Below are 22,661 nucleotides of genomic sequence, written 5' to 3'. Positions count from 1 at the left end.
CGTTGGGTAACCCTCTAATACTCAGTTCTAAGAGTCCTTTTATCTGTTGCAGGATGACACCGAGCCGTACTTCATCGGGATTTTCTGCTTCGAAGCTGGAATCAAAATCATCGCTTTGGGTTTTGTTTTCCATAAAGGCTCCTACCTCCGCAACGGCTGGAACGTCATGGATTTTGTGGTGGTTCTCACAGGGTAAGAAAATACCATTTCCTTCACATGGGACTCCTGACTGCTACGGGGACCGCCTGAAATAATCATTAAACCCGCCGGCAGGTTCCGGGCAAGCAGTGAGCGTTGGAGCCCCGCTTGTGTTGTGGTCGCTGATCTATACATGGTGCTGGGTTCTGTGTCCTTAATAAAGTGCTTCTAACATTCGCTTATTATTTGAAGTCTCAGGGCTTTGTGAATAAATGCAGCGTCTGCATGCGCATTAAAGCTTCACCTCCACGTAGACGAAACATCCGGATATCTCTATCTTATGAAGATAATTAAGCTGACCTTTCATTCTTCAATATTTTTTGTGTATATCTGGCCAGGAATGTGTAGAAGGTCTATTTTTTGTGCTGCTTTAGCAAAAAGAAAAGTGTTTTAGCCTTTGGGTATTCGGGAGCACTACGGTGATTTAAGTATACTGTATACAGTAATATAACCCCCCCCAGCGCTGTATACAGTAATATAACCCCCCAGCGCTGTATACAGTAATATAACCCCCCCAGCGCTGTATACAGTAATATAACCCCCCAGCGCTGTATACAGTAATATAACCCCCCCAGCGCTGTATACAGTAATTTAACCCCCCAGCGCTGTATACAGTAATATAACCCCTAGCGCTGTATACAGTAATATAACCCCCAGCACTGTATACAGTAATATAACCCCCAGCACTGTATACAGTAATATAACCCCCAGCGCTGTATACAGTAATATAACCCCCAGCACTGTATACAGTAATATAACCCCCAGTGCTGTATACAGTAATATCACCCCCAGCACTGTATACAGTAATATAACCCCCCCAGCGCTGTATACAGTAATATCACCCCCAGCGCTGTATACAGTAATAACCCCCCAGCACTGTATACAGTAATATAACCCCCCAGCGCTGTATACAGTAATATAACCCCCAGCGCTGTATACAGTAATATAACCCCCCAGCGCTGTATACAGTAATATAACCCCCAGCGCTGTATACAGTAATATAACCCCCAGCGCTGTATACAGTAATATAACCTCCAGCGCTGTATACAGTAATGACCCCCAGCGCTGTATACAGTAATATAACCCCCCAGCGCTGTATACAGTAATATAACCCCCCAGCGCTGTATACAGTAATGACCCCCAGCACTGTATACAGTAATATAACCCCAGCGCTGTATACAGTAATATAACCCCCAGTGCTGTCTACAGTAATATAACCCCAGCACTGTATACAGTAATATAACCCCCAGCGCTGTATACAGTAATATAACCCCCCAGTACTGTATACAGTAATATAACCCCCAGCACTGTATACAGTAATCTAACCCCCAGCGCTGTATACAGTAATATAACCCCCAGCACTGTATACAGTAATGTCGATCGGTGACAAAAACCTGGTTTTATCTCATTTTGCTCCAATAAACCCCCTTTATCTGCAGACCTGGAGCCGCCGTTGCTGTCAGTCATGTGATATTTTGGGTGATTTTCCCAGCTCCAACACTACACTGAGCAGATGCTTTATGGCGATGCTAATGAAGTCCGTTCTCCATAGACTTTCATTAGTCAGAGAGTCAGACTGGGTGATTAAGACTCCATACACACTGCAGAGTGAAGATGTTTACATATTGAGACTTCTACCTGTCATGTCGTTATTATCTGTACTGTTTTGCAGGATTCTCTATAATGTTTTTTATTGCATTCTTTGAGTTAATTTAATACCCGCGGATAAAATGGTGACTCAACGTACCGGATACATTTCCATTCTTATTTTTAAACTTGCTGTAGAACCCAGCGGGACCTTCCTTGTGTCCTGAACCCCGAACCAGCCAGAACGCAAAGATTTTTAAAGACGCGCTTTTATTAGCCAATCAGGCGCGTTCTGGACATTTTATATTCGTAAAAACGTTGAAATGTTTCTATTTAAAATAATTGAAGGAATTCATGAAATGGTAACGCAGCATCCAGGCTGTTTGTTCGCTGCGGAGATGAGCGTAACATTTTGTTCAGCGGATAAGTCGTCTTGAAATAGAATGACTGACAGCCGTGTTGTCTGAGAGATGACTCTTGCGGAGTCTGTTGGTCACGTGACCACCTATAATAACCATAATCATTAAAATCTTACCCGTCGGAGGCAATTTCCTTCCCACTCCCTACGCCTGCCCTCCCCTAACATTTATTGAGCGGTGCAAAGTTTTTAACATATCCAAAGAAAAAGAAACCTTCCCCTGCGATCCGCTGGGCGTCCGCGTGGATTCCTTTATTTCATCAACGCCAGCAACGCGCGGCCAGATGATATTCTGCAAATAGCCGCGCGTCTTCATCTCACCCGGCCGGGGGAGCGCGTTTGGAAACATTATTTTTGAGTTTGATTTTCAAGAGACCTTTTTTTTTTCCATGTCTTCTTTCCTCTGTAGATCCTTAAACTGGCTGTCTGGGAGAGAGAGGGCAGGAAGGGGGGAGTTTATTTCAAAGGAGGAGAAATGTTAGAACCAGAATCTAAAAGTAGAAGTTTAGCTAGAATGGATGGAAGTTTTACTCTACTGAGAGGGTGGTGGATGAGTGGAACCGCCTCCCAGCAGAAGTAGTAGAGGGTAATACAGTGAGGGTATTAAACATGCATGGGATAGATATACGGCTCCTTAATTTAAGACGAGACCGATGACTGATTAAGGTTTGAGTCTTTACAGCAGCCGTAAATGAAAATAAGTCGAAAACCACCAAGAAGAAAAAAAGAAATGTTATCTATTTTGTGATTAAAATATCATGTCTGAGGCTAGTGTATCGCGTGGCTTAAATGTCCTTGCATGGTCTGGACAGGGGTCTACTCCACGCCTGACCAACACCGTCTTCCTCGTACTCGTGTCTCGAACTAAGAAGAATTATCATACAGGGAAGACGCTTCGAGTGCACCGGGAATCAAACTGCATGCTCGATACCAAAAAATGGCTTTTTAATGAAGGCTGAGAACGGAACTTCTTTGAGTGAATACCGAAATTACGGCATTATTGAGAGAAAGTGGGGAGAACAAGTAACATTGATGAGAACGAATAGAATTATCCCTCCCCGCCGATCTACAGAAAGATCATGACAGCTGCTTTGGCGTCGGCGAGGCATTTTTCTTTCTAATTCTTCAGCTTGTATGCTTTATTATTTTATAATTCAACCCCGTGTCTTCCAGGAACCCTACTGTGAGAAAATAATCTGTGTGCAAAACCGAGCTTCGGGGGATAGAAGGGGGGGGGTTTGGGGGGTTAAATAAGATGGAACAAACAGAGAAAAAAAATTAGAAGTATTTAATTTCTGTCCCGGCTTCTAGAAAATCTCGCCACTGCTTAAAGCCAAGATATTTTTAGCTTTGTTTTATTGGCGGCCGTGTTAGGTTATTTTTATAAGTCGGCGGCTCTACGGAATCTTCCGGACAATTTAGCGACATATTTCTCGATCACTGTTGAATACCTCATTTGTAGAGCGTCTGCAAAAGTGATGCTGATGACACCTTCAAAAAACTAGAACGTATTGATACATTCTATCCATGCTCGAGAGTCTAGTAATAATAATGTAACAATGTAAGTAACAAGCGCCCTCTTGGACTAAGACGCAGGCATCGCCCATCCCTCTCGCTCAAGTAGTTAAAGCTCTGTCCTTCAAGATCCTCGTGTTCCATTGGAAGAATTTTTGAGTTGGTGTCTACATACTTTCCATCCCAGAAGACCCGATTCATAAAGGATTCTGGAGCTCCTTCTGAAAATAAATCAATGACGAGGGGCTCCTGGAGGTCCAAGGGTAGGAAGCTTGGACATCTTGGTTGAAGTAAGTAGAATATGGTTGAGTTGAGTCATCTACAGACAGAAGCTGGTGGAGCTGCCCCAAAGATACTTTAGCAGCCTTCTGAATTAGTGTCGCTCTAGGAAAGGAGGCTGATGTGTCTTATGGAGAGGCTGTGATAGAAAGGAGATAAAAAAGCTGCCAACCAAATGGATCTTTGAACAAAGTCATGGGCAGGCAGCGTGATAAGGTGGTTGAGAAGCAGTTGAGGTCAGGGCTGGCAGAAGGATTGTCGGTCCAAATCTACTCCAGACCTGTAGCGTTTAGAGAGGTCCGACAGAGTGAATCAGAGACAAGGGCCACAAACCACAACGATGCCATCGGCGACCACGTTCCTTTAGTAGAGTTGGGAAGAGCGCGTCTCGCCTCAGAAGGAACACACATTTCCTACAAATGCAGTTTGTTACTAACGAAGAAGTGATGATAATTTCACCAGATACGAGATAGAATCATGTAGATTTCACTCTGATTGGTTGCCTGATGAGCTTCTGACAATTAAAGAGAAATAACGACATTTTTGTTTCTGGTTTAATGCCTTTAATGTAAGGATCCGCTGGCCGCGTTCACGCACTCGCACGGCGCTATGTTTTATTTATTTATTTCCGTTTCGATTGTTCAGCAGTTTTATTTCACCCGCCTCGCTCACAGAACACGAAAGGATTTGCAGATATATAAATAAAAGGGAAATGGGAAAAATGCACGATCAGCTAAAAAGTGTATCTATTTCTTTTAATAAGATCTGCGTAACCCCTTCCTGGTGAATAAAGCCGCTGATATCCAGCTGCCTTTTCAATAACAAACGGACAACACGCAAACATGGATTAATGCAGACCCTGCAACATTTCATGTGGCCAGAGAAGTATTTTCAGTTTCTATGGCAACAGCCTATGACCGTCTACCTAGGTGTCACATGAAAATTAAACATTCCCTTAAAAAAAAGAATAAAATAAGATTAAAGTATATTTTCCGTAAAGAATTTGGATTTTTAGCAATATTCAAAATACTGTTTCTAGTAATGGGGGGGGTATATTTCATGGCTCAATCCGATAATGTTTTCTTATTATCCATGTTTGCTGGAATTCTACTACCTCTTTTCCACCCCATGCTGTTGGGAGGCAGAGTGATTACCTGCGCTCTGCGGGTAGCCGGAAGCATGCATGGCACAAGCTGACGAGCATTTCAAAGCCTTGTGCGTCTTAACCCGTTTTAGTACTGCATTGGCCAATAGAAACATATCATGGCCGTGCGTTGCTTACCCCTCCGGCACTCGAAGGGTGAAGGTCGGTGGGCTGAGGGGCATATCACAGCACAAATCCACCAGATACATTTTGACAGTAACCCCCGCCACGGTCAGAGTCAAATTCCGCCTCGGTCAGGAGAGTTCTTTTCTGGATTCATTGAAATGGTGAACAGAATGTAGCAGAATTTTTCATTTTTATTTTTTATGCTCCCGTCAGACGAGTCTCTTTTGTTCCGTATCACTCACCGTTCTTGGCAGTGGATTCCTGTTATCATTCTCTGCGTTTATAATTTATCCAGAACATTTCGGAAAGGCTCAATAAATTCCGCAGCTCCTGTCTCGAAGTGCTTTCCGTAGGGTAAGAGCCCCGAGCTCCACAATGATATAAATGCAAATCCCAAGCAGCTAATCCTGGCCAGAGCGCATTGGAAATAAGAGGACACCTCAAGGTTCATTGCTGGTGCCACCATAACACCCTTAATATGTGGCATTGGCAGTAATTCCTGATTTAAGTATCCTGGCTATCCTACTAATGAAAGTCATTTAGAGAAAATATTCATGCCATAGGGTTATATTCTGGAATAGAACCCCGCAGCCTGCATATATCACAAACTCCATTCATTGAAGGAGAGGTCAAGGTAGTCCCTTTACAACAAAATGTTCAGCCTAAGAACAAAGGATGCCGACGCAAAAGCTTTCCTTATCAAACATTTTTGATCAGAAAGCGAGGTTTTGCCTTTGATCCCATAATTATTATTATTATAATTATTATTATTATTAAACTAATTTTACCTGCAGACCTGGAGCTCACCATTGTAGGTGACCATGTGATATTTGGGCACCGCCCACTGCTCTCAGTGCTCACTGGGCTGAATGCTTTATGGCTGAGTGTGGTAAATATATACAGAATCTTTGGTTTGCATTTACTTTATCTTTAGCCAAACAGTTTTCTAGGGAGATAGATGGAACCTGAAAGAGATCACTGCTTTAATCAATGTTAGTGGGAGGACCAAAAAGAGAATCAGTAAAAGCCAATAAATATAGTGGAAATTCCCCTTTAAGGCTTGTAATTAAGCACAAAAAATATACAGAAGAAACTTCCATCCCGGGGAACACCTTGTAAATTGTGTCGGTGCTCGCTCATCCCTTCCCATCTGCTGCGTGGTGTGTCTGTTTTCGGGACTGCACATTCAGTACTTAAACAAGGATCGTCCAACTCAAGGAGGGGGTTCCTCCTGTAGACTCAACAGATCTTGTTTGGGGTAAAACACCTGCAGGATTTATCACTCCTTCTGTGAATCGACATGATGCAATACCAACAAGTCAATAACAACAAACAATGATACAGAATGATAAATAAACCTGGTTAACAATGGAGTGCAGGGCTCTAGAGGAGCTAAGCGGGATGGACAATTGTGAGGACATCATCAGTTCGGACCCCTGCCCCAACGAAATGTTTTTTTGAGTTACAAATATTGTCAACTCAAAGCCAACCTATGGAGTAATCCATCTATTCACAAAAAGTTGAGCCTAATGTCAAGTCTCTTGGCGGAGATGATTACGGGAATCTTTGCGAGGTGAAAGTCGTGGTGCTCATCATGTTGGACAGCCCTCTTGAGTTTTGGGCCAACGCGGATTGTCTTGAGTTGTAGCTCTTTTTTTTACTTCGGTTGACAGCCCAACTCAAGTCGATATTTTTTGTTCAGTTGCCGATCAACAGGGACTGGAGGAGAGTGAACCTTCTCTGTAGTCTCCTCGACGCTTGTTGCAAGAGGCCAGAGCAACTTGATTTCAATGTTAAACCTTTTTGGAATACACCCCAGAACCATGATAACACATAAACTAAGTGCATACGTAACACAGATATTTTGTAAAGCTTGATCCAGATCTACATGGGCAAAGAAACCAATTCAAGTCGACGGGCTAAATTTAGCTCAATCAGCAAAAACACTCAGTCTGTGATGGGCATTAGCAAGAAAGATTATCTGCAACAATCTACTCAGGACAAAGACAAGAGTTCTAAAAAGAGACCTCAAAGTTACTTTTTTTATTTTAAGTGATTTTCAGCGTTTGTGTTGCCGATTGGCTCGGTGATCGTGCTGCAGCACACGGTGTCGTGATTTCATCGCGATGCTCTGAGAGAGTTTGTGGCAGGAACGTCTATTAGAACAATTTTGGATAATTTATGACATATTAGAGTGGGTGCCGGCGAGAGTCTCTTAATCATTTCTGCTCTGATTTAAAAAAAACCCAAAATGTTACTATCAATATTCTCTGTGATCCGAATGGCCTTTTTATGTTTTTGTAATTTGATTCTAAGGTGAAAAAGAAAATTCATGTAACATTTATCCCCCCAGCTGTTCCTGCCCTTCACTGCTTGTTAATGCCCCTCCGGAGGTAACCCTACTCCTAAAGTGCCATGCGCCGAGCGGTCGCTCTAATCCGGCTTCCATTCACCTCTCATGACTTCAGTGTTTGAGGCAGCCAGCATCCACAGGCGCAGGGAGAAGGTAATCCTGCGTGGCAGGTCAGTGTGTTCCTTTCAGGAGGAAGCGCAGCACCCGCGCAGGATCGGGGGATAACAGGCCAGTTAGGAACCGCATTTCTCTGGATATGGATCCGGAGCCTAGCCTTTGTGTCTGTCACTTCTGATTTGGATCAGACTCCGGTCTACTCGATGGAGCGCATTCCTCTAGAAATACTGGCTTTACCGTCGTACAGCGCTACGGAATATGACGGTGCTATATAAATACCTCTAGATACTTTTTTTTATTCTAGAGGGAGGAACCAGGACCCTTCAGAATGTCTTTATGTATAAACCTCAAAATCACATTTTATAAGCCATCCTACATATTTGTTGAAAATAACTAGTTATTAAAATTATTCTTACAATTTATGATGGAACCCGCATTGTTCCAGCTTCTGTGAACTACAACTCCCATCGTGTTCACATAGAGGCTTATCTAGCTAGGAGCCCTTTGGCTGGCTGAGAGTTATGGTAGTGGGCTTTTGCTTTTACACATATTAATGTCTGTATTGTTACATTTTTATCATTTCATGTCATGGTATTAGGAGCAGAGCTGCTCGCGTTCATGTAAGGCTCATCAGTTCATGTTGGGGGGGGTTGGCTCATCCTGTTAATTGCCCTTAATTATCGCTGAACACAGCACCTTGTTTTTCCTTGACTTCTAATACATTATTTGTACATCAATGATCCATGCACATCCAGAGTAACAATGTTTCTCTGCAGGGTATTTTTAGGGATCAAACGCTCTCTCTGTGTGCGCGGTATGTTTGCCCCGGATTATAACATTAAATGTATTTTCTGTAATACAGTCGTGGGGTAATACAGTGGTGGGGTAATACAGTGGTGGGGTATTATAGTGATGGGGTAATACAGTGGTGGGGTAATATAGTGATGGGGTAGTGATGGGGTAGGGCTGGGGACAAACACCTGGGCAGAGCAGGACTTGTATAAAGTTACCCCTTGGCCCCTCGTATATTAATGAGAAAGATTAAAAAGTAATGATTTTTGAAACTCAGTTGGCAGGAGGGATAAACGGCCACCGCATGGCGAGCCGTGGAGCTCAATTAGGTTGAGTGGAGGAGCTCAATTAGATGTGAGTAGAGCCGCTCTATTAGGTGTGAGTAGAGGAGCTCTATTAGATGTGAATAGAGGAGCTCTATTAGGTGTGAGTAGAGGAGCTCTATTAGGTTGAGTGGAGGAGCTCTATTAGGTTGAGTATAGGAGCTCTATTAGATGTGAGTAGAGGAGCTCTATTAGATGTGAGTAGAGGAGCTCTATTAGGTGTGAGTAGAGGAGCTCTATTAGGTTGAGTGGAGGAGCTCTATTAGGTGTGAGTAGAGGAGCTCTATTAGGTGTGAGTAGAGGAGCTCTATTAGATGTGAGTAGAGGAGCTCTATTAGATGTGAGTAGAGGAGCTCTATTAGGTGTGAGTAGAGGAGCTCTATTAGATGTGAGTAGAGGAGCTCTATTAGGTGTGAGTAGAGGAGCTCTATTAGGTGTGAGTAGATGAGCTCTATTAGGTGTGAGTAGAGGAGCTCTGTTAGGTGTGAGTAGAGGAGCTCTGTTAGGTGTGAGTAGATGAGCTCTGTTAGGTGTGAGTAGAGGAGCTCTGTTAGGTGTGAGTAGATGAGCTCTATTAGATGTGAGTTTATTGTATATTGAAGGGTTTTGCCGTCATGTTTCTCCCATACTGGGTCCACCATAAACCCGGCTTCACCTCCAGTAACCCGCCAGCCTCCCCGCTCCCTGCCCGTCACAATCCGTCTCGCGCTCCAGGCCGTTTTCTCTGTAATATTTTGCGTTACTCTTGAGACAGATGCATAAATTAGGCGGCTGCCCTTTAACGAGCTTCCTGTCATCACTTCCTTTGAAAGCAAATTGCAGTTGATTAAGTTCAGGCTAAAAACCACACACATTTTCAAGCAGCAATCCGAAACTATGAATCATGGGGCGGACATTCTATTTGTTGAAACAGTTTCACAGAAAACAAATCACAGAGAGGGTAATTCTTCGAGTCACCCATAGACGGGGGGGGGTTGGTTGTTGGAGACCGATGATCCCGTCAGATCGAGTCACTCCCAGCCATCACATGGACTCTGAATCCAGAAAAGGGTGTGGTTCTGGATAACCGACCATGCGCAAGCATCTCCCTCTGTTAGCAAATCGTCAAATAACGTCTAAAAGCAGACCTGCCACCTCAAAAAAAACAGATTAAAAATCTGTATTTTTTTTACATGCACCTGGCACATCCGTGATTGGCTGTTCATTCTAGCATTCATTTCATAAGTGGCACAGGACTCAAGATGGAGAAGGGGGGTAGTTAGCATGTTCCATAGTAGGCCAAAATGTACTTTTAAAATTGAATTAACCGTGCGTGTTTTTAAAAAATAAATAAATAAATAACCAGTTTTTTTTTATGTTATTAATGTAAAATGTTTTGCTTTTCATTTTTTTTTTAAACCTACAGGGAAATTCTGTAAGAACATATTGGTATAAATGCAAATAGCACACAGCCCTTAGGTGCGTTAAACGCGTTGGGGGTTCAAGGCATTATTTTGTGGGGGGGGTTTTAAGATATTTTTAGATTTTTAGGCAAATAAACCCTGGCAGTGAAAGAGTTTCTGTTCTTTTATTTATTTATTTGATGCTGGTAAAGATGTTAATATCAGCCTGCCTCGCTTCTCTGTCTCCACTTCATTTCCTTTGTTTTCTCTGTCTTTCGTTGCGTCTGCCGTCCCCGCTGCAATTTTAATCTGCCAAAATGGTAAATGTCATCATTTCTCTTACGCTGCCGAGTCGACGGCTTTGGTTCGAATGAATAGTAGGCGGAAATGAAAAAAAAGGGTTACCCTGTGAATTCAGAAGTCTTGTCTCAATCTGCTGATACCTCGGCATTTATCTGTGCGGTGAATTTCCGATACGGCGCGCCAGCCTTTGTGGGAGAACCACGGAGGATACAGTAATAACTCGGCTCTGAAGATTTAAGCTTCTATCCAAAGTGTGGAATAGACTTGATTACATTTAGGAAATTGAGAAAGATTTTCATGTAACCCAGCGCTGCCCCGTGTGTCATAGAAACATAGACCCTGTCAACAGATCGGCCCCTGACGGCCCTTATCTAGTCACCCGTTTCTCCTGCTGTAAAGACTTAAACCTTAATCAGTCGTTGGTTTCGTCTTAAATTCAAAAAGAGACCCAACCCCAAAGAGACCCAACCCCAAAAAAGAAACCCTACCCCAAAAGGATATCCTCCTCCAAAAGGAGACCCTACCCCAAAAAGAGACCCTACCCCAAAAAAGAGACCATAGGGATACAAGGAGGCTAGAAGTAACCATTTATCACAGGGCAGCTGAGATGTATGATTATTATTATTATTATACCGTTTAAAATAATATGGTTGCCAATAGATACATTGTATAAATAAAGACATCGGCGTTCGTCATTACAGAATACCCTATACACCCCTGGCTGAATACAGCACGTAGTTCTCTCTGGCACCTAACGGGTTAAGGACGGGCCCCGTTCAGTCATATTTTGATGAGCCGAGCAGAGGCAAGGTGCTTTGGTTGGTTACTATGGTGACCTTGGTATCTTCTCCTTTATTTCCCTGTAGATGTGACTGCCTTTAACATCGCAAACGCATCTTCCCTGCTTTATACTGTCAGAACGGGGCCCCGTCTGGCAAATAATAGGACATTGCTTGATTTAACCCCCGCATTGCAAGCCATCGTAGTGTCTGGATGTTCCTATTAGTAACTATATATATATATATCTATATATATATATATACTTTTATCTATATGTACATTTACATTTTTAGGGCCCCGCGTTACTTCCTGTCAATACAGGACATATGTATCCCAGGGGCTGTAAGCCAGCGGCTGCCATGAATGATGTATCCGCGTTGTATGAGTAGTAGAATCACCCCGAGGTGAGCGGTGGCAGGGCTGTGTCATGTGACCTTCTGACATCGCGTATTATCTTCAGAACTCAGGATACTCTTTAGTCCGATACCGAACCCAGAAAAGATGAGACCTTGGCCCTAAAAGAAATTTCTAACATAAAAGGTGTAGTGTGACCGCAGTGTTTCCTTAAACTGGTTACGGGTGTGAAGGTTATTAACCGGCCGGCTAATAATAAACGGGGTTAATAATAAATATTTACCTGCAGTGACACTGGAATTATATTTATTTTTTATCATTATTTATCATTTTTTTCTTTATTATTTTTATGATTTAATTTTGTTTAAATTATTTATTTATTTATTCTGAGATGCCTCCAGCCCAGTTTTCCCAAATACACCCATCGTGGTGCGTAGCGTGAGGTTAAAAAGGGCAGACCCCCTATCCAGAGGTATAAATAATAATTATCATTATTATTTATTAGTATTATTCATGTAATCTTTTAATAGTTTTTTTTTTATTAACAAACACACCCATTGTGGTGGGCACTGTGAGGTTTAACAGGACAGACCCCCTATCCGGAGATTTAAATTGAATATAAGCAGATAACGGGGATTTTATTTCCAATCCTGCAGAGAGCCCCCAATTCCAGTGTGCGGGGGGTTACGAGATTATAACACGCGCTGGGCTATTAGGTAGATATATCTCGGAAAAGAACAGAGCCGGCTGATGATAAAGGAAATGAAAAAAGGGACATGGAGAGAAGTGAAAGGTGCGCTCACGGGAAAAAGATGAAAGGACGGCGAGGATCTGCTGGAATTAAAAACAGAAACCCATCGGCTCGCTCCGTGATTTGGGGGAGCGTTGGATTCTGGGTAACAATATGCAAATGAGGGTTTCTATTATTATAATTTGTTGTCATATTATGACAGCGCCGTCATATTCCCCAGCACTGTACAATGTAGAGTAAATTGCAGCGCATGTTCTGCATGGCGTCAATTATATTTAAGCTGGAATCAATATGAAAGGGGAGGAGTATAACAATAGCCACACCCATTACAGACCATGCCACACCCACTCCTGGACACGCTTTACCCAGTTCAATTCCCGTCTGCCCCGCTATGCCTTTTTAACGTATTGGGGTGGGTGCACCAGACGTTTCTGCACCCTGGGGGGGGGGTGGAATGTAAATTGTCTGCTGTTTGCACGCATGCGTTCGGATCGGTGCCCGTGACATGCGGCATTAATGAGCGTTTAATGCGAAGCGCGATAAAAGAAATGCGCCGGGTCGGATCGAAGTCACCTGCAGATGCACTCCTTGTGTTCTGTTTGTTTTTAAGGGGTTACAATCAGAGAAGCAGGTGCACAATTACCACGAGAAGCAATCAGAGGAATTTGGGAGGAACTCATCTCCATGACACCTCCACCGTTTGATTGAAAATGTTATTATAATCAGGTCGATCAGCATTTGCATCCGTAAAATATATCTTTCTTTTTTTTTGCTTTTTTGACGGTTATCAGCAGAACTTAAAGGAAAAGTTCCCAATGTATTAGAAACGCGGGTTCTTTGTCGCATTCCGATATACTGCGCAAGAAGAGATGCGTTGAGTCTTTTTTCTAGGGAGTAAAGCTGACAGTGAAATCCCATTGGCTGTGAAATCCATCAATAAATTGGCGCTTTGAGCCGTCCCCTTACCCAAACCCTAGTTCCTCCGGTTCTGAAATGTATGCGCAATGTATGTATTAGAAACCCGGTTAATGTGCATACGAAGAAAGCAGCCAACCTCATTAACTGCTCTCAGGTTCTCATGCCTATTCCTCCCCATTAAGTTATCTCTCCCCTATTGCTAAGTTGCTGGTTGTTGTTGATTGGCTCAGGAAGCTGTGGGGGAGGGAGAGAACGTCAGAACAGGAGATTGATCGGATAATGCTGGCTTTGCCACAGACTGCCCCCGATCTCAGGTTAATATTTAAACTGAATTTTTCCAGAACTCTTCGTGCATTTTGTTATTCTCACTTCGGCACTTATGGAGTCGACAGTGCGGGAGGTGTTCCACCAAATGCCCCCCACCCCCCGTGTCCTATTATATTCAGAGTATTTTGGGATTGTGTGACATTGACAAATATAGATAATACATTCTGTCATGACGTCAAGACGGGAACTATTGTACTGGCAAAGAGGCAATCACAGCGGGGGAGGGAAAGACAGAGACATAAGAGGAGAGAAGCAGAGAGAGAAGAGAGCGAGGAGAGAGAAGAGAGGGAGAAGCGAGTGGGGATGGAGCGGAGAGAGAGCTGTGTTAGTGTCACGGAGTGCAAAGTGAAGCCATGAGGCCAGATGTAATAGGGAGGGGAGAGGAGGGGAAAAGGAAGATGGAGGGGGGGTAATTAAAAACGTATAGTAAGTGCTGGAATGAGTGGGGGAGGGGAGACAGGCTGGAATTAAGTATGATGTATGTACGTGAAATGTCTGTATGTTTGGAGATGTATATCCGTATATATATGTGTTGGAGCTTTTCTCCCATTTTTAGTTCAGAAATGAATATTCTTGCTTCGGATCTGTTCCTGGTCCGGTCATTTAGCTCCGTTTTTTTTTAATCATTATATTTTTGTGCCTTCCATCTTCTTTATTGGAGAAGACATCTGTTGTATTGTATACGGAGTGAATTCCGTAGCTTTACTGCCCACACTTTTATTTTGCCTAAACTCCTCGTTTCCCACAGAATCACCAAGACCCCTGTAGATCCTCTGCTTCTAGAAGAGGGGGTCCCTTTTTGCATTTTGTTGCCTTTCAGGGGTTTGTAAAAGATTAACTTTGCCGTTTATGGGACCTGTGATTAGCATACCTGAGAAGTCTCTGGGTTTCGCCCGGAGGCTCCGTGTAAAATGCAGCTTCTCTGGGTTTCGGGGTCCTGGGAGTGGCGTTGAGGCACGCCCCACTCCCCGCCCACCTCCTCATTGAAAATAGTGTGTCCTGCGATGTCATCGGGACCGACCACCTCCTACCCGCATCCCGCAAAGGGGGGGCTCCGGGTAGCCGTACGGTGATAAGTGGTGTTTTGGAAGCTCAGTGTAAGGGGCCCAGCTGAAAATAAACGACCCCACGGCTCTGCGTTTGGCTTCGGACTTGTTCTAGCACTGCTGTGGATCACCATTCACAGGATCCCCAGCGGCTGGCGGGTCAGAAGCCGGGTCTGGTCGCACCGCCCTGTACCTCTGTTTATGACTCTAAACCGCTAAGGGATTGCGCAAGTCGCTTGGTGTAATAACAGACTGCGAACGGCACGAACTGCTGTTTTGAGGCTCTGTGTTTGTTGAGTCGTAAACCGCGCTCGCCATTCCTGATTACTGTCTCCTCCGCGAGTCGGCGAGGACCGGGGGATGTCACCGGGGACGGTTTCTGTGTACTGTCGTGTGCCCTGGCTTGCTTCTCTTTATCAGCCGGCGCACCTTGACTTCATGTCAATCCAATTCGCCATGTCACTGAGCACCTGGTCATCCGAGACGTTTTTACAACTCAAACCTAGAATTACCCGGCTTCGAAAATCAAACAGGGCTGCAAAAAAAGATGGGATTCATTACACGGGCAACTCACGGAAGCTGGAATAACGTATTGCACTCACATGAGCTGCAAATCCATTTCACGTTGTTCCTCGCAGAGAACGAGCGACAGATCTGAGACTCAAAGCCCTTAATTGTAGATAGAACATAAGAGGCCCTTATTAAAGGAAGATGCAGGCACTTTAAAGGACCTCTCCAGTCCCCCATTTAAGTAAAATGCATTGTGAACTTCATTTTTCACGGACTGCATACAAATCGGTGCAGGAATTCTAGAGTTAAGAACTGAGGCTTCTGACTCACTTTCCCCTCTCCCTGCCTGCTTCTTATGAAGCAGGAAGTGTACTTAAGTACACTTCCTGTGCGTGGACTGCAGCGCATGCCAGCCCAACTCCCGTTCCCCTCTATATGAGACAAAAATACGGTTATCAGATTGTTCCTTCAATAAACAATATTTTCAGCCTAGATTGCAGGTTTTATGTGGCTGTAGGGTAAATTTTTGGGGTACCGGACATGCGTGACCCCCAAATATTTTTCTGTGGTGTAATACAAAAGCAAAATCAAAGTGCTAATTGTTTTATTTGACTCTAATTTAACCCCCCCCACCTTGGTTTTCACCTTCACAGTTTTTTTTTCCATTATAAGGTAGAGCGAGAAAAGATCTATCTCTCCCTTATCTCTCTCTCGCAGTATGGGGTTATGATGCCCTGATTTCGGTCAGGATGAAAGGGAAACCAAATTAGATGAAGACGCCACCACGACCCACCCGCCATCAAAGGCCCCCTGCCAACTTCTGAAAGTCCCTTCTCTGTGAGCCCTCGACCGGCGATGATGCGTTTTATTACCGTCACAGATCTGATCTGGGGTTACATTGTAACATTATTATCCGAAAATTATTTTGAACGGCCCTGAAATACGTCACGATGCGAGATTGCCTGATTATCCGCTGCAGGCACTGCCTTTCTAATCAAATATCCAAGCTGCCCAAAATGAAATTAACCCTTGTGCTGTAAGTCGTGTAGAACAAGGATTCTCCTACATGCCTCCGGGGCAAAAAAAGTACATCGAAATAGCAAATATATGCTTGTGGATGCAGCGAGCGCCATTTCAGTCCTTTAGAGGACATTTTCTAACCTATCATCCCTGGTAACCCCTGTGGAGGTAAATTCTCCTCTCTCTTTGCCGCTGTTCTGTTCCATTTATATTTTCCACCCAAATTCCGCTATTTCTGAAGAACCATAAATCTTCCGTTCTGCATCAGATGTAAGAAGCCATTCATTACGGACGGACAAATTGTTTGTTTTATCCGAGACGGATTATGCCGGATTCACCCATCCATGCTTGTTTTGCCTCTTGTGCGATAGATACATTCTGGGCTAATTCTACCCAGCCCTGTTAGGTTAAGGGGCTCGCTCTCCGGAGAGATAACATTACGGTTCTACACATTCATTAACCAATGTAATGATATTTACAGATTAGAATTTTACTTTTACTTTACAGAGCGGGTGGTAGATAAGTGGAACAGCCTCCCAGCAGAAGTGGTAGAGGGTAATCCAATGCATGGGGTAGACATACGGCTCCTGAATCTAAGACGAGACCAACGACTGATTAAGGTTTGGGTCTTTACAGCATCCCATGGGAGCAGCCGTTTTAAATCCTCTGGATCCGCAGGATTATTTCTCCCCATTAAGTTATCTCTCCACTAGTGTTAAGTTGCTGATTGCTGTTTATTGGTTCAAACAGCCTTTGTAAGGGTGAAAGGAGGCGAGAACTTCAGGAAAGGACATTGATTTGGTAACGCTGGCCCTTGACAATCAAAAACAATGAACTATAGGTGGTTCAATCAAATAAATGTATTAAAAGCTGGGATTGTGACAATCCCCCTATAAATGTGATTCCTCCCCGTATGTTAAATCGCTGTTGATAAACTGTAAGCTCTGTGGGTCAGGCTCTGCAGGTTGTTCGAACTCTTTCTTGGACCTAGTGTTACCGTATTTGCTCGATTATAAGACGACCCCCCAAAATCTGAATATTAACTTAGGAAAAAAAAGAAAAAGCCTGAATATAAGACGACCCTAAAGGAAAAAAGTTTTACCAGTAAATGTTAATTCATGTAAACTATTTTTTTTTTTTTAAACTATGATTGAGAAAAATATTTTTTTTGTTTTTATTTCCTTGTATTTTCCAACCTGTCCCCCAGTTACGCACATCTGCCCCCAGGCTTGCCACACCAATATGGCACTGTGGCCCATGATATGCCTTTTAACCCTCTATATGCCACTGTGCCCCATGGTATGCCTTTTGACCCCCTATGTGCCACTCTGCCTCCAGAAATGCCTTATACCCTTATATCCCATTCTGGCATTTAGGGGGTTAAAATGCATATTATGGGGCAGAGTGGCATATAGGGAGGTATAAGGCATTCCAGGAGGCAGAGTGGCATTAAGGGAGTTAAAAGGCATTGTATAGAGAACTCTGCCTCCAGAAATGCCTTATACCCCTATATGCCACTCTGGCATTTAGGGGGTTAAAAGGCATATTATGGGGCAGAGTGGCATATAGGGAGGTATAAGGCATTTCAGGAGGCAGAGTGCTCTATTAAATTCCCCCTTAACGCCACTCTGCCTCCTGAAATGCCTTATACCTCCCTATATGCCACTCTGCCCCATAATATGCATTTTAACCCCCTAAGTGCCAGAGTGGCATATAGGGGTATAAGGCATTCCAGAAATGCCCTATGCCCCCATTTAACACACACACGCACACACACACACTTACCGGTGCTTCCAATTTCCTGCTGTATTGCCGGGGCAGCGGGTTGACGTCTCCTTCCGCTGCAGCCGGAAGGAGGTGGAGTTGGCAGCGGGGGTTTGTCTGCGTCCGTCGCGCATACCTTCCCCGGCTGTCAGAGATCAGAGTTCCCCGCACCGGTGTGTGTGGGGGTGTTAAATGGGGGGGGGAGACAGGAGGATCCAGGTCCCCTGTAGCGGTGCGGGGGATCTGGATCTTAGTCTCATAATCAGACCTCTATTTGAGGTCTGATTATAAGACGACCCCGATTAGAAGACGAGGGGCATTTGCTCTGAAAAAAACCTCGTCTTATAATCGAGCAAATACGGTATTTTAATATAATTTTGCGGTGCAGCAACAAGATTTTAGGGTTAGATCTTTATTCCATATCCTAGTAAAAATAACCAAAACTAATAAAACTGGGATTTTCTGTGTGCCGTAGTTATCGTAATTATGTCTGCTCTTCAGTCTGGTTATAAGGCTATTTAATAGCTCCGATTCAAGACCCGACCGTGCAGAATGTCTGATTATCTGATGGTTTCTGAAGTTCAGATCCGAGGACGCGGCTCATGTGAGTTCCCATTGGTCTGCGGCTATAATTATTATTAGTACTTTTTTTTTACTTTCCAATTAGCAGCGGAGGCTCTGAATGTTCCTTAAAGAAACTCCACTAATTACAGCTCCGCCGACAACTATTATCAGAAGCAACTCCCAATGACTGGCAAGTACCTTCATCCAGCCCTAAAGCCAAAGGGCTAGATACGTTCTTCAAAACGTTGCCCGTGGCCCAGTTACTCCACGTGTTGATCCATCCCTTCGTCTTTTGCACAAATCATTCCTAGTGGCCTCCAGGTCAAATAACTTGGGACAAGATTTCCTTCTGACCAGCCAGGGATAGGCAAAGTGTCCATGGCAAGGTTTTTGAAGGTCAATAGGACATCATTAAATTGTCCACCACAGTCCACCATGAGCAATGTTGGAGCCGACCCCTGCTTCTGATCATCCGTCAATATGTCATGTATCTTCCCATTCTTAAACAGGTCAGGCAGGCTTTTCCCAGCGTAGGTCTGTCCTTCTATGTGCAGATATTGCTTCAAAACAACAGAAGTCGACTCCAAGACGAGGCCAAGGTCCAACTACGGCTTGAGATCTAGAAACAGGCAGACTAGGTTGGCCAAAATGCTGTTATCCCACGTCAAATGAGAGTGTTATTTTTGTGGGCTTTTATGTAATGTTCTGTTGTTTTAAAACCATATATTTCTACAGATTTACTATGGCCCTTTTATACACCTCTCCCACCGTGTCAGCATCCTAACCTTCCCGTAAGCAGCTATTTGTGATGCGAGCTCGAGTCTCCGGAGAGACATGGCTTCATGCTGTCTTAATAAACAAGAGTCTTGGCACCCCAACCCCCAAACACGTCTCAGGGAGCCCTTTTTTTAAATTCTCATCTATTGTTGCCTGTCTCTTCGGTGTCTCTGCCTCTCCGTGTTTTTATGTCGTGTGCGTCTCGCTCCCTCCATCACAGCGAGCACGCAGTTCCGACACTTGAAGAATGCCATACAAGATAGATTCTCATATTAACGGCATGCACTGGGAGACAGCCTGTTATAGATACCGGGCTATTTATCATTTTCCTGGATTTTATAGCGGAAGCCAAAACACATTAACTCTATGAGTGCCAACAGCATGACCTTAAATCCTCGTCCAGAGATGGAAGTAGATCACAGATGAACGTAGACACAAAAGGCCGGCTCTGGACCTCCATTCACACCCTTGGAAGATAAGAACATTGTGTTGCTGGTTCTTAGGATTGGGTGCCTATAGAGATAGCATTTACCAAGACCCATTTGCCTCTAACAAAGCATGTGCCATGTCTAATCGGGTCCTGTCCACATCCCTTCAGCATGTAAAGGATAAAAACCAACGGAGAAGATGCAAACCTGACCCGTGACGTGTGCGTCTGCGTGGTTCTTGGCTTTATATATGCGGGGGGGGGGCAAATGTTCCCTAATTTTATACCCACAGGTTAGCTCTTCATTCCTCCCAGCCAAGCAATTTACGGTCAACGCCGTGTCCATAATAAGATGCAAAATTACATGACGGTGTTGTGTACAAACGATCAAAATTGCAGACGGTATCCCTTTTAAAATTAGACAGCTCAGAACATTTTAACACCAGCCTGCGATTTGTAAAGTGTCAGAAAGCGGATACAGAGAGGATTTACGTTGGGCCTCATCTCAGAGCAAAATGTACTGAATTCTGAATTATTTAGTTGGATTTTTTCATTTTTTCCCCCTGTTGTCAGGAGTAAACTTCAGCGTCTAACACCGAAGAGGTGGATCGTTATTCTTACATGTTAATGAGATGCGGAAAGATTCATTTTCTTTTAACAACTTTGATGTAGCAGAACCACCGTCGTAAATATTGGTACAAATTATGTTAGATTTTATTATATATATATATTGTATATATTTTTTTTTATTATATATTTTAAAAATATATATTCAAAAATATTTACAAACAACAAGAAACAAAATAAATTCACCATAGATAGCTTAAATATAAACTCGTTATGCTGTTCCGTGGCACAGGAAAAGGCATCTTGATACAGTGTATGACAGTAGTGTATCTCTGTATTACGTGCTTGCACCATTAGTCGCCGACCAGGTCTATCCCTAAAATGGATGACAGCAGGGGCATCTGTAAACCTGAATTATACAATATCCTGAGGTGTTTAGCTGAACTTTCTTGGACCTTGGGTCTATGTCTGGGGTACCGTAAGGCTATCTCTGCCTTCATGGATACATTGATGTATTTCAAATATTTCACAACCACTTTCTATAGTGAGGTCTTGGGTCCTTCTTCATGGACCTACATGACATCCCTGGATCTGATTTACTTGCTTACAGTTTATGTTGGAGAACTCGTGCCGTGATTTTATATTAGACTCACGTCATGGATCAGCTGTTGCCCATAGGCACCCCTCGGTTGCCCTGTGAATGGTTGGTAATTAAAATGGTGAAATTAGGATGTGAGGTCATGGAGGAGGTGAGCTCCACCGGGGAAGCATGCATGTTTTTCTATATCTGGTCTACTACTAAATATTTAATGTTTAAATGATTTTTGGCACCGTGTCTCCCACTGGATAGATCATATGTTTTTGGCGCTGATTTTTGTACTGATTCTCATTGTGCCCGGTACATTTTTTGGCAGTCCTTTTTGTGCCAATTCTAATTGTGTGGCAGTTTGTAACAACGTTACTCTTATAACCCCCCAGATTGTGAACAATTCTCTCTGTAACGTGCTGTAACGTTACTGGGTAGATCCGTTAGGTGTTTCTGCACCACCAATCCCCGACAGCCGGATGGAAACACATCTCCTGGCACCAATTTCATGACACACAGTCTGTGCCCACAATACAGAACGGCTTTCTCCTCGGAGATCGAGCGGTGACCAAGTGCCGGCTCCTTCTGCTTGGGATAAATTGGATTGAATCCTCTGAAGACTTATCAGCCATTTTACAGTTTCTGAAGGACTTTGCTCAGGACATTTTATCTCTTGGGAGCTTGCGCTCTTATTTTGGTTTTTTACACTCGTCGACCTAATTCTATTTTTTCTTACATCCCTCTGTAAAAAAATTAAGCAGAAAAGGATTTCGTGTGAACCCAGTGATACTATTTATAATTAAGTCTCAATCCTTTTTTTTAGCCCAGAGGATTGTGGGTAATATAGTTCTGCATGATGCGGATCAGGAGGTACAAGCTGGAATAAAACTCCCGAAATTCCCCTTTGACACATGACAATCAGCAGCCAATCAGGATGCTTGAATCTGACACACCCACGAGGTTCCATTTAATTTCAGGATTCTTCATGCAACATGAGCCTTAGATTTAAAACCTTTAAGCAGTTCTAGTATTCAGATAATAATTGGGGACGGTCTGACTTTTACCCACAGAGTTTAAGTTTTTATATTCATTGGACACAAACAGGGAACATGCAACATGTGGTGGAGACACTTAGTGGGTTATACTGTGGTGACATCACTATGATGTCATATCCAACTCTGCCCACATAGTGGATATCATTATCATGTTGTTCAGATGTGCACATGTACAATTAGAACAATATTTGTAACAATGCTGATGAAATTCTGAACGTTGGATGAGACAGATGGCCAAAGAGGCAAAAGCCCCTCTATCGGGACAGTCCCAACCATCTATGTGAATTGGGCATCTAAAGTCTATGTCGGAAAAACATGTGAAACTGCATGCATGCGCGTGGTAAGGGTATTCGCTAAAACCACAGTGCCAGACGATGCTGACAAGCTGTAAATAGGAGGATAATTATTACATTCGGGAAATGGCACTATTTTTAATTTATTTTTTTACAGTAACCGTACACAATTGTGTTAACAACACTTTTATCCAGATCTGCTCTCCAGCGTGAAATAATTAAACTAAAACTCAACTTTTTTTCCAGACTTGAAACATAAAATTAAAATTCACTTTGAGGTTTTTTTTTCAACCCAAAGGTGTCAGCCGGAGACTCATGTATTTTTTCTGCTATTATTATCCGGAAAGCTCTTGAAGATCTGCTTTCTAACATTATGGCCTGGCTG

At 43.4% G+C, this 22,661-nt stretch overlaps 1 protein-coding gene across 1 annotated transcript in view; it reads left to right on the top strand.

The window, feature by feature from the left end:
• The window catches only part of LOC149277438 (voltage-dependent N-type calcium channel subunit alpha-1B-like), a 90,788-nt gene that overhangs the window by 9,044 nt on the left and 59,083 nt on the right, over positions 1 to 22,661 (top strand). Inside the window, exon 3 of the mRNA XM_089502888.1 lies at positions 53 to 192. Coding sequence (XP_089359014.1) covers positions 53 to 192 — 140 coding nt within the window. The remainder of the gene's footprint in view (positions 1 to 52; positions 193 to 22,661) is intronic.

Source organism: Sceloporus occidentalis, unplaced genomic scaffold (assembly GCF_023333645.1).
Source record: "Sceloporus occidentalis isolate IW3139 unplaced genomic scaffold, rSceOcc1.0.p SCAF_214, whole genome shotgun sequence".
NCBI classification, from domain to species: Eukaryota; Metazoa; Chordata; class Lepidosauria; order Squamata; family Phrynosomatidae; genus Sceloporus; species Sceloporus occidentalis.
This window is presented reverse-complemented; position numbering and strand designations above follow the sequence as displayed.